Raw genomic sequence first — 13,590 nt, 5'->3', positions numbered from 1 at the left:
TTTTCAAAATTTTCACCGCCTTAAGACAATAGACCAATAGTCACATTGTTTTAGGTCCGGCTTGGGTATGGTTACCTGGAGGAACGACAAAGGTGTTCCCTCTATAAAATTATTGAATACATATCCATACCGATAATAATCATTATTTTCTTTAACCAACCACGTATTGTCCATGACGCACGACTCGTGGAGTTCTTTTAGACGAAGAGAGACCATTCCGTACAGAACAACAGATATAACCAAAAACAGGAGGCAAATCAACCCAACCCGGACCTCTCTGCCCAACGAAATACCCCAAAGTTTATTCTTGAGGGTAAATTTAGTCGTCTCCACCCCTAAGACTTCAGTCTTTGAGGTAGAATCCGACGATTCCTCCTCTAAGACCTCAGTTTTTGAGGAAGAATCCGACGATTCTTCCTCCAAAACTTCGGCCTTTGAGGTAGAATCCATCGACTCCACCTCTAAGACTTCAGTCTTTGAGGTAGAATCCATCGACTCCACCCCTAAGACTTCAGTCTTTGAGGTAGAATCCGACGATTCCTCGTCTAAGACTTCAGTCTTTGAGGTAGAATCCTAGGACACTACAAACTGCCAACACTCGCTTAATATTGCCAAACGACGATTTATCTTCATGAGGTTGGGCCGTTCTGAGGGATTTTTTCGCGTCATCTCCTCCAAAAGCTGCTTTAGAACGGAGGGGACATCGTCATACATTTTGATAACGTCCTGCATCAGAATGCCGAGAGAATATACATCCGATGCTTGCGTGCAAAGGCACTCGCCCTGTTCCACCTCGGGAGCTAAGTGGCTCATCATCTCGTCATCACAATTTGGATTTTCGTCGTATATTTTTATCCCGAACTCAGACGAGTGCCCAAAATCTATTATGTGAGCTTTAAAGTCGTCACCCAACTTCTCTATAACTACATTGTCCGTTTTCAAATCGTTGTGGAGTATCCCTTTTTAATGGATCTGACATTCACCTATTTGTACAAACATTTTGAAACAAACCCCGAGTGAGGGATGGCATTCGTCAACAAATTTCATCAAGGATTGGGATCCACAGTAGGTCATGAGTATCCCCGATCGCTCCTCTGCGCAGTGTGCAATTAAACGAGGTGCACCTCCAGCACCGTCCAGTAATAACAAACAGGCAGCTTCATCTTTTAAATCATCAACAGCACTGTCCGGCAGACCAATCTTGGCTACGAAAACGTCTTGTCCAATTTTTACAAGGTACGCGGTACCTTCCGCTCCACTGCCAAGTTAGAGGACAATGTTCTTAAAACAAGTGTCCTTGAATCTTTTATATGAAACAGTAAAACCCTCTAATTCGGTGTAAATATCAACGACCTCCATTGCGGAAGGGGACGATGAGCGGATAACCAATGATTTGAATTACTCATGTTGTTTTCTTTTGAAAAACATGATCTTAGTCCATCATGCATGTATACAGTACAATATAATATTCAGTTGGTAGGCTATTTAGACGGGTAGGAACATTTTCACACAATTTTTACTGATCTACCTGCTACTAGTGTTGTAGAGAACATGTACTACTAGTGTTGTAGTGAAAATATAGTACTAGTGTTGTAGTGAACATATAGTACTAGTGTTGTAGTGAACATGTACTACTAGTGTTGTAGTGAACATATAGTACTAGTGTTGTAGTGAACATATAGTACTAGTGTTGTAGTGAACATGTACTACTAGTGTTGTAGTGAACATATAGTACTAGTGTTGTAGTGAACATGTACTACTGGTGTTGTAGTGAACACGCAGTACTAGTGTTATAGTGAACATATAGTACTAGTGATGTAGTGAACACGTAGTACTAGTGTTGCAGTCAACACGTAGTACTAGTGTTGTAGTGAAAATATAGTACTAGTGTTGTAGTGAACATATAGTAATAGTGTTGTAGTGAACACGTAGTACTAGTGTTGTAGTGAACACGTAGTACTAGTGTTGTAGTGAACAAGTAGTACTAGTGTTGTAGTGAACAAGTAGTACTAGTGTTGTAGTGAACGTATAGTACTAGTGATGTAGTGAACATGTACTACTAGTGTTGTAGTGAAAATATAGTACTAGTGTTGTAGTGAACATGTACTACTAGTGTTGTAGTGAACATATAGTACTAGTGTTATAGTGAACATGTACTACTAGTGTTGTAGTGAACATAAAGTACTAGTGTTGTAGTGAACATGTACTACTAGTGTTGTAGTGAAAATATAGTACTAGTGTTGTAGTGAACATGTACTACTAGTGTTGTAGTGAACATATAGTACTAGTGTTGTAGTGAACATATAGTACTAGTGTTGTAGTGAACATGTACTACTAGTGTTGTAGTGAACATATAGTACTAGTGTTGTAGTGAACATATAGTACTAGTGTTGTAGTGAACATATAGTACTAGTGTTGTAGTGAACACGCAGTACTAGTGTTGTAGTGAACATATAGTACTAGTGTTGTAGTGAACATGTAGTACTAGTATTGCAGTGAACACGTAGTACTAGTGTTACATTGAACACGTAGTACTAGTGTTGTAGTGAACATGCAGTACTAGTGTTGTAGTGAACATATAGTAATAGTGTTGTAGTGAACACGTAGTACTAAAAGGTAGTGGAAATATTATAGTAATTAGTGGATGAAAGTGTTATCGCAGTAATTATAAAGAAGGTGAACACGTAGTACTAGTGTTGTAGTGAACATATAGTACTAGTGTTGTAGTGAACATGCAGTACTAGTGTTGTAGTGAACATGTAGTGATAATGCAGACAGAGAGCGAACAGCGGACAGTCGGTCACAGGAAACAGATCAGGAAAGGGAATCCCGTCTTAATGCTGACAGACAGCAAACAGCAGAAAGGCGTTTTCAAGAACATGATCAAGCGCATGAAATTCGTTTGAATGCTGATAGTCCCTAATGCAGTACAGTGAGACAATGTGGAGCGTCCCGGAGGGTGGCGTCCTACCGTGGCCTAGCGTGTTTCTGCTAGTACTATATATATAAGATTTGTCAGGTCTGTCTCTCATAAATGAAGACAGACTAAATAGACACAGCTGCTGATCATTTCTTAAAACAACACGAGAACAAGATACTGATAATAGTTGTTGGTAAAGTTTGACTGAGAGACGAGGAGAATTGGAAGGAATTTAAAGAGAAGAACATCGAGGGAGACAAGTGAGGTAAATAGCTGGAAGAAGAGAAATGATTATTGTATGTAAACAACTCATGTACGACATATTTGTGGCTTTTCACTATATTATGCAAATGATATAAATAAAAACAATAAAAAAAAATTCCAATATTTTATTATTTTTCAAAATTTTCACCGCCTTAAGACAATAGACCAATAGTCACATTGTTTTAGGTCCGGCTGGGGTATGGTTACCTGGAGGAACGACAAAGGTGTTCCCTCTATAAAATTATTGAATACATATCCATACCGATAATAATCATTATTTTCTTTAACCAACCACGTATTGTCCATGACGCACGACTCGTGGAGTTCTTTTAGACGAAGAGAGACCATTCCGTACAGAACAACAGATATAACCAAAAACAGGAGGCAAATCAACCCAACCCGGACCTCTCTGCCCAACGAAATACCCCAAAGTTTATTCTTGAGGGTAAATTTAGTCGTCTCCACCCCTAAGACTTCAGTCTTTGAGGTAGAATCCGACGATTCCTCCTCTAAGACCTCAGTTTTTGAGGAAGAATCCGACGATTCTTCCTCCAAAACTTCGGCCTTTGAGGTAGAATCCATCGACTCCACCTCTAAGACTTCAGTCTTTGAGGTAGAATCCATCGACTCCACCCCTAAGACTTCAGTCTTTGAGGTAGAATCCGACGATTCCTCGTCTAAGACTTCAGTCTTTGAGGTAGAATCCTAGGACACTACAAACTGCCAACACTCGCTTAATATTGCCAAACGACGATTTATCTTCATGAGGTTGGGCCGTTCTGAGGGATTTTTTCGCGTCATCTCCTCCAAAAGCTGCTTTAGAACGGAGGGGACATCGTCATACATTTTGATAACGTCCTGCATCAGAATGCCGAGAGAATATACATCCGATGCTTGCGTGCAAAGGCACTCGCCCTGTTCCACCTCGGGAGCTAAGTGGCTCATCATCTCGTCATCACAATTTGGATTTTCGTCGTATATTTTTATCCCGAACTCAGACGAGTGCCCAAAATCTATTATGTGAGCTTTAAAGTCGTCACCCAACTTCTCTATAACTACATTGTCCGTTTTCAAATCGTTGTGGAGTATCCCTTTTTAATGGATTTCCTCCAGACATTCACCTATTTGTACAAACATTTTGAAACAAACCCCGAGTGAGGGATGGCATTCGTCAACAAATTTCATCAAGGATTGGGATCCACAGTAGGTCATGAGTATCCCCGATCGCTCCTCTGCGCAGTGTACAATTAAACGAGGTGCACCTCCAGCACCGTCCAGTAATAACAAACAGGCAGCTTCATCTTTTAAATCATCAGCAGCACTGTCCGGCAGACCAATCTTGGCTACGAAAACGTCTTGTCCAATTTTTACAAGGTACGCGGTACCTTCCGCTCCACTGCCAAGTTAGAGGACAATGTTCTTAAAACAAGTGTCCTTGAATCTTTTATATGAAACAGTAAAACCCTCTAATTCGGTGTAGTTATCAACGACCTCCATTGCGGAAGGGGACGATGAGCGGATAACCAATTGATTTGAATTACTCATGTTGTTTTCTTTTGAAAAACATGATCTTAGTCCATCATGCATGTATACAGTACAATATAATATTCAGTTGGTAGGCTATTTAGACGGGTAGGAACATTTTCACACAATTTTTACTGATCTACCTGCTACTAGTGTTGTAGAGAACATGTACTACTAGTGTTGTAGTGAAAATATAGTACTAGTGTTGTAGTGAACATATAGTACTAGTGTTGTAGTGAACATGTACTACTAGTGTTGTAGTGAACATATAGTACTAGTGTTGTAGTGAACATGTACTACTAGTGTTGTAGTGAACATATAGTACTAGTGTTGTAGTGAACATGTACTACTGGTGTTGTAGTGAACACGGAGTACTAGTGTTATAGTGAACATATAGTACTAGTGATGTAGTGAACACGTAGTACTAGTGTTGCAGTCAACACGTAGTACTAGTGTTGTAGTGAAAATATAGTACTAGTGTTGTAGTGAACATATAGTAATAGTGTTGTAGTGAACACGTAGTACTAGTGTTGTAGTGAACACGTAGTACTAGTGTTGTAGTGAACAAGTAGTACTAGTGTTGTAGTGAACAAGTAGTACTAGTGTTGTAGTGAACGTATAGTACTAGTGATGTAGTGAACATGTACTACTAGTGTTGTAGTGAAAATATAGTACTAGTGTTGTAGTGAACATGTACTACTAGTGTTGTAGTGAACATATAGTACTAGTGTTATAGTGAACATGTACTACTAGTGTTGTAGTGAACATAAAGTACTAGTGTTGTAGTGAACATGTACTACTAGTGTTGTAGTGAACATATAGTACTACTGTTGTAGTGAACATATAGTACTAGTGTTGTAGTGAACATATAGTACTAGTGTTGTAGTGAACACGCAGTACTAGTGTTGTAGTGAACATATAGTACTAGTGTTGTAGTGAACATATAGTACTAGTGTTGTAGTGAACATGTAGTACTAGTGTTGCAGTGAACACGTAGTACTAGTGTTACATTGAACACGTAGTACTAGTGTTGTAGTGAACATGCAGTACTAGTGTTGTAGTGAACATATAGTAATAGTGTTGTAGTGAACACGTAGTACTAGTGTTGTAGTGAACACGTAGTACTAGTGTTGTAGTGAACATGCAGTACTAGTGTTGTAGTGAACACGTAGTACTAGTGTTGTAGTGAACATATAGTACTAGTGATGTAGTGAACACGTAGTACTAGTGTTATAGTGAACACGTAGTACTAGTGTTGTAGTGAACATATAGTACTAGTGTTGTAGTGAACATGCAGTACTAGTGTTGTAGTGAACATGTAGTGATAATGCAGACAGAGAGCGAACAGCGGACAGTCGGTCACAGGAAACAGATCAGGAAAGGGAATCCCGTCTTAATGCTGACAGACAGCAAACAGCAGAAAGGCGTTTTCAAGAACATGATCAAGCGCATGAAATTCGTTTGAATGCTGATAGTCCCTAATGCAGTACAGTGAGACAATGTGGAGCGTCCCGGAGGGTGGCGTCCTACCGTGGCCTAGCGTGTTTCTGCTAGTACTATATATATAAGATTTGTCAGGTCTGTCTCTCATAAATGAAGACAGACTAAATAGACACAGCTGCTGATCATTTCTTAAAACAACACGAGAACAAGATACTGATAATAGTTGTTGGTAAAGTTTGACTGAGAGACGAGGAGAATTGGAAGGAATTTAAAGAGAAGAACATTGGTGGGAGAGTACAAGTGGAGGTAAATAGCTGAAGAAGAGAATGATTATTGTATGTAAACAACCTATGTAATGACATATTTGTGCTTTTTCACTATTATGCAAATGATATAAAATAAAAACAATAAAAAAAAAAATCTTAACATTTGGCTATTTTTCAAAATTTTCACCGCCTTAAGACAATAGACCAATAGTCACATTGTTTTAGGTCCGGCTGGGGTATGGTTACCTGGAGGAACGACAAAGGTGTTCCCTCTATAAAATTATTGAATACATATCCATACCGATAATAATCATTATTTTCTTTAACCAACCACGTATTGTCCATGACGCACGACTCGTGGAGTTCTTTTAGACGAAGAGAGACCATTCCGTACAGAACAACAGATATACCCAAAAACAGGAGGCAAATCAACCCAACCCGGACCTCTCTGCCCAAGGAAATACCCCAAAGTTTATTCTTGAGGGTAAATTTAGTCGTCTCCACCCCTAAGACTTCAGTCTTTGAGGTAGAATCCGACGATTCCTCCTCCAAAACTTCGGTCTTTGAGGTAGAATCCATCGACTCCACCTCTAAGACTTCAGTCTTTGAGGTAGAATCCATCGACTCCACCCCTAAGACTTCAGTCTTTGAGGTAGAATCCGACGATTCCTCGTCTAAGACTTCAGTCTTTGAGGTAGAATCCATCGACTCCACCTCTAAGACTTCAGTCTTTGAGGTAGAATCCATCGACTCCACCCCTAAGACTTCAGTCTTTGAGGTAGAATCCGACGATTCCTCGTCTAAGACTTCAGTCTTTGAGGTAGAATCCTAGGACACTACAAACTGCCAACACTCGCTTAATATTGCCAAACGACGATTTATCTTCATGAGGTTGGGCCGTTCTGAGGGATTTTTTCGCGTCATCTCCTCCAAAAGCTGCTTTAGAACGGAGGGGACATCGTCATACATTTTGATAACGTCCTGCATCAGAATGCCGAGAGAATATACATCCGATGCTTGCGTGCAAAGGCACTCGCCCTGTTCCACCTCGGGAGCTAAGTGGCTCATCATCTCGTCATCACAATTTGGATTTTCGTCGTATATTTTTATCCCGAACTCAGACGAGTGCCCAAAATCTATTATGTGAGCTTTAAAGTCGTCACCCAACTTCTCTATAACTACATTGTCCGTTTTCAAATCGTTGTGGAGTATCCCTTTTTAATGGATTTCCTCCAGACATTCACCTATTTGTACAAACATTTTGAAACAAACCCCGAGTGAGGGATGGCATTCGTCAACAAATTTCATCAAGGATTGGGATCCACAGTAGGTCATGAGTATCCCCGATCGCTCCTCTGCGCAGTGTGCAATTAAACCAGGTGCACCTCCAGCACCGTCCAGTAATAACAAACAGGCAGCTTCATCTTTTAAATCATCAACAGCACTGTCCGGCAGACCAATCTTGGCTACGAAAACGTCTTGTCCAATTTTTACGAGGTACGCGGTACCTTCCGCTCCACTGCCAAGTTAGAGGACAATGTTCTTAAAACAAGTGTCCTTGAATCTTTTATATGAAACAGTAAAACCCTCTAATTCGGTGTAGTTATCAACGACCTCCATTGCGGAAGGGGACGATGAGCGGATAACCAATTGATTTGAATTACTCATGTTGTTTTCTTTTGAAAAACATGATCTTAGTCCATCATGCATGTATACAGTACAATATAATATTCCGTTGGTAGGCTATTTAGACGGGTAGGAACATTTTCACACAATTTTTACTGATCTACCTGCTACTAGTGTTGTAGAGAACATGTACTACTAGTGTTGTAGTGAAAATATAGTACTAGTGTTGTAGTGAACATATAGTACTAGTGTTGTAGTGAACATGTACTACTAGTGTTGTAGTGAACATATAGTACTAGTGTTGTAGTGAACATATAGTACTAGTGTTGTAGTGAACATGTACTACTAGTGTTGTAGTGAACATATAGTACTAGTGTTGTAGTGAACATGTACTACTGGTGTTGTAGTGAACACGGAGTACTAGTGTTATAGTGAAATTACGCAGTACTATATGTAGAACATATATACTAGTGTTGTGTGAACATGTAGTAATTAGTATTGCAGTGAACACGTAGTACTAGTAGTGTTACATTGAAACATGTAGTACTAGTGTTGTAGTGAACATGCAGTACTAGTGTTGTAGTGAACATGTAGTACTAGTGTTGTAGAGAACTTGTAGTACTAGTGTTGTAGTGAACATGCAGTACTAGTGTTGTAGTGAACATGTAGTACTAGTGTTGTAGAGAACATGTAGTACTAGTGTTGTAGTGAACATGCAGTACTAGTGTTGTAATGAACATGTAGTACTAGTTGTTGTAGAGAACATGTAGTACTAGTGTTGTAGTGAACATGCAGTACTAGTGTTGTAGTGAACATGTAGTGATAATGCAGACAGAGACAAACATGGACAGTTTATCACAAGGAAAACAGATCAGGAAAGTGAACTTGTCTTACTGCTGACAGACAGCAAAACAGCAGAAAGAGTGTTTTCAAGAACATGATCAAGCGCATGAAATTGCTTTGAATGCTGGCTAGTCCCTAATGGTACAGTGAGACAATGTGGGAGCGTCCCGGAGGGTGGCACCCTACCAGTCTTTCCAGCGTGTTTCTGCTAGTACTATATATATAAGATTTGTCAGGTCTGTCTCTCATAAATGAAGACAGACTAAATAGACACAGCTGCTGATCATTTCTTAAAACAACACGAGAACAAGATACTGATAATAGTTGTTGGTAAAGTTTGACTGAGAGACGAGGAGAATTGGAAGGAATTTAAAGAGAGGAACATCGAGGGAGACAAGTGAGGTAAATAGCTGGAAGAAGAGAAATGATTATTGTATGTAAACAACTCATGTACGACATATTTGTGGCTTTTCACTATATTATGCAAATGATATAAATAAAAACAATAAAAAAAATTCCAATATTTTATTATTTTTCAAAATTTTCACCGCCTTAAGACAATAGACCAATAGTCACATTGTTTTAGGTCCGGCTGGGGTATGGTTACCTGGAGGAACGACAAAGGTGTTCCCTCTATAAAATTATTGAATACATATCCATACCGATAATAATCATTATTTTCTTTAACCAACCACGTATTGTCCATGACGCACGACTCGTGGAGTTCTTTTAGACGAAGAGAGACCATTCCGTACAGAACAACAGATATAACCAAAAACAGGAGGCAAATCAACCCAACCCGGACCTCTCTGCCCAACGAAATACCCCAAAGTTTATTCTTGAGGGTAAATTTAGTCGTCTCCACCCCTAAGACTTCAGTCTTTGAGGTAGAATCCGACGATTCCTCCTCTAAGACCTCAGTTTTTGAGGAAGAATCCGACGATTCTTCCTCCAAAACTTCGGCCTTTGAGGTAGAATCCATCGACTCCACCTCTAAGACTTCAGTCTTTGAGGTAGAATCCATCGACTCCACCCCTAAGACTTCAGTCTTTGAGGTAGAATCCGACGATTCCTCGTCTAAGACTTCAGTCTTTGAGGTAGAATCCTAGGACACTACAAACTGCCAACACTCGCTTAATATTGCCAAACGACGATTTATCTTCATGAGGTTGGGCCGTTCTGAGGGATTTTTTCGCGTCATCTCCTCCAAAAGCTGCTTTAGAACGGAGGGGACATCGTCATACATTTTGATAACGTCCTGCATCAGAATGCCGAGAGAATATACATCCGATGCTTGCGTGCAAAGGCACTCGCCCTGTTCCACCTCGGGAGCTAAGTGGCTCATCATCTCGTCATCACAATTTGGATTTTCGTCGTATATTTTTATCCCGAACTCAGACGAGTGCCCAAAATCTATTATGTGAGCTTTAAAGTCGTCACCCAACTTCTCTATAACTACATTGTCCGTTTTCAAATCGTTGTGGAGTATCCCTTTTTAATGGATTTCCTATTTGTACAAACATTTTGAAACAAACCCCGAGTGAGGGATGGCATTCGTCAACAAATTTCATCAAGGATTGGGATCCACAGTAGGTCATGAGTATCCCCGATCGCTCCTCTGCGCAGTGTGCAATTAAACGAGGTGCACCTCCAGCACCGTCCAGTAATAACAAACAGGCAGCTTCATCTTTTAAATCATCAACAGCACTGTCCGGCAGACCAATCTTGGCTACGAAAACGTCTTGTCCAATTTTTACAAGGTACGCGGTACCTTCCGCTCCACTGCCAAGTTAGAGGACAATGTTCTTAAAACAAGTGTCCTTGAATCTTTTATATGAAACAGTAAAACCCTCTAATTCGGTGTAAATATCAACGACCTCCATTGCGGAAGGGGACGATGAGCGGATAACCAATAGATTTGAATTACTCATGTTGTTTTCTTTTGAAAAACATGATCTTAGTCCATCATGCATGTATACAGTACAATATAATATTCAGTTGGTAGGCTATTTAGACGGGTAGGAACATTTTCACACAATTTTTACTGATCTACCTGCTACTAGTGTTGTAGAGAACATGTACTACTAGTGTTGTAGTGAAAATATAGTACTAGTGTTGTAGTGAACATATAGTACTAGTGTTGTAGTGAACATGTACTACTAGTGTTGTAGTGAACATATAGTACTAGTGTTGTAGTGAACATGTACTACTAGTGTTGTAGTGAACATATAGTACTAGTGTTGTAGTGAACATGTACTACTGGTGTTGTAGTGAACACGCAGTACTAGTGTTATAGTGAACATATAGTACTAGTGATGTAGTGAACACGTAGTACTAGTGTTGCAGTCAACACGTAGTACTAGTGTTGTAGTGAAAATATAGTACTAGTGTTGTAGTGAACATATAGTAATAGTGTTGTAGTGAACAAGTAGTACTAGTGTTGTAGTGAACACGTAATACTAGTGTTGTAGTGAACAAGTAGTACTAGTGTTGTAGTGAACAAGTAGTACTAGTGTTGTAGTGAACGTATAGTACTAGTGATGTAGTGAACATGTACTACTAGTGTTGTAGTGAAAATATAGTACTAAAGGTAAGTGAAATATACTACTAGTGTTAGAAAGGAACATATAGTACTAGTAAGAGAAAATATGTACTACTAGTGTTGTAGTGAACATATAGTACTAGTGTTATAGTGAACATGTACTACTAGTGTTGTAGTGAACATAAAGTGCTAGTGTTGTAGTGAACATGTACTACTAGTGTTGTAGTGAACATATAGTACTACTGTTGTAGTGAACATATAGTACTAGTGTTGTAGTGAACATATAGTACTAGTGTTGTAGTGAACACGTAGTACTAGTGTTGTAGTGAACATGTAGTACTAGTGTTGTAGTGAACATGTAGTACTAGTGTTGTAGTGAACATGTAGTACTAGGGGTGTTACATTAAACATGTAGTACCTAGTAAGCAGTGAACATGCAGTACTAGTGTTGTAGTGAACATATAGTAATAGTGTTGTAGTGAACACGTAGTACTAGTGTTGTAGTGAACACGTAGTACTAGTGTTGTAGTGAACATGCAGTACTAGTGTTGTAGTGAACACGTAGTACTAGTGTTGTAGTGAACATATAGTACTAGTGATGTAGTGAACACGTAGTACTAGTGTTATAGTGAACACGTATTACGAGTGTTGTAGTGAACATATAGTACTAGTGTCGTAGTGACCATGCAGTACTAGTGTTGTAGTGAACATGTAGTGATAATGTGCATGCAGAGCGAACAGGACAGTCGGTCACAGGAAACAGATCAGGAAAGGGAATCCCGTCTTAATGCTGACAGACAGCAAACAGCAGAAAGGCGTTTTCAAGAACATGATCAAGCGCATGAAATTCGTTTGAATGCTGATAGTCCCTAATGCAGTACAGTGAAACAATGTGGAGTGTCCCGGAGGGTGGCGTCCTACCGTGGCCTAGCGTGTTTCTGCTAGTACTATATATATAAGATTTGTCAGGTCTGTCTCTCATAAATGAAGACAGACTAAATAGACACAGCTGCTGATCATTTCTTAAAACAACACGAGAACAAGATACTGATAATAGTTGTTGGTAAAGTTTGACTGAGAGACGAGGAGAATTGGAAGGAATTTAAAGAGAAGAACATCGAGGGAGACAAGTGAGGTAAATAGCTGGAAGAAGAGAAATTATTATTGTATGTAAACAACTCATGTACGACATATTTGTGGCTTTTCACTATATTATGGAAATGATATAAATAAAAACAATAAAAAAAAATTCCAATATTTTATTATTTTTCAAAATTTTCACCGCCTTAAGACAATAGACCAATAGTCACATTGTTTTAGGTCCGGCTGGGGTATGGTTACCTGGAGGAACGACAAAGGTGTTCCCTCTATAAAATTATTGAATACATATCCATACCGATAATAATCATTATTTTCTTTAACCAACCACGTATTGTCCATGACGCACGACTCGTGGAGTTCTTTTAGACGAAGAGAGACCATTCCGTACAGAACAACAGATATAACCAAAAACAGGAGGCAAATCAACCCAACCCGGACCTCTCTGCCCAACGAAATACCCCAAAGTTTATTCTTGAGGGTAAATTTAGTCGTCTCCACCCCTAAGACTTCAGTCTTTGAGGTAGAATCCGACGATTCCTCCTCTAAGACCTCAGTTTTTGAGGAAGAATCCGACGATTCTTCCTCCAAAACTTCGGTCTTTGAGGTAGAATCCATCGACTCCACCTCTAAGACTTCAGTCTTTGAGGTAGAATCCATCGACTCCTCCTCTAAGACTTCAGTCTTTGAGGTAGAATCCGACGATTTCTCCTTTAAGACTTCAGTCTTTGAGGTAGAATCCATCGACTCCACCTCTAAGACTTCAGTCTTTGAGGTAGAATCCATCGACTCCACCCCTAAGAATTCAGTCTTTGAGGTAGAATCCGACGATTCCTCCTCTAAGACTTCAGTCTTTGAGGTAGAATCCGAGGACACTACAAACTGCCAACACTCGCTTAATATTGCCAAACGACGATTTATCTTCATGAGGTTGGGCCGTTCTGAGGGATTTTTTCGCGTCATCTCCTCCAAAAGCTGCTTTAGAACGGAGGGGACATCGTCATACATTTTGATAACGTCCTGCATCAGAATGCCGAGAGAATATACATCCGATGCTTGCGTGC

General features: G+C 39.7%; 1 protein-coding gene across 1 annotated transcript; it reads left to right on the top strand.

The window, feature by feature from the left end:
* Positions 1–340: 340 nt before the first annotated feature.
* LOC121878276 (dentin sialophosphoprotein-like) lies at positions 341–13,456 on the top strand (the record flags this gene model as incomplete). The annotated part of the gene is made up of 4 exons (XM_042384372.1): positions 341–481; positions 3,657–3,797; positions 9,759–9,899; positions 13,035–13,456. Coding segments are annotated over 4 exons (845 nt in total), but the record flags the coding sequence as incomplete, so codon positions are not given.
* Between the last annotated feature and the right edge of the window lie 134 nt (positions 13,457–13,590).

This window comes from Homarus americanus, unplaced genomic scaffold (assembly GCF_018991925.1).
Source record: "Homarus americanus isolate GMGI-L3 unplaced genomic scaffold, GMGI_Hamer_2.0 scaffold48528, whole genome shotgun sequence".
In the NCBI taxonomy this organism is placed as follows: domain Eukaryota; kingdom Metazoa; phylum Arthropoda; class Malacostraca; order Decapoda; family Nephropidae; genus Homarus; species Homarus americanus.
This window is presented reverse-complemented; position numbering and strand designations above follow the sequence as displayed.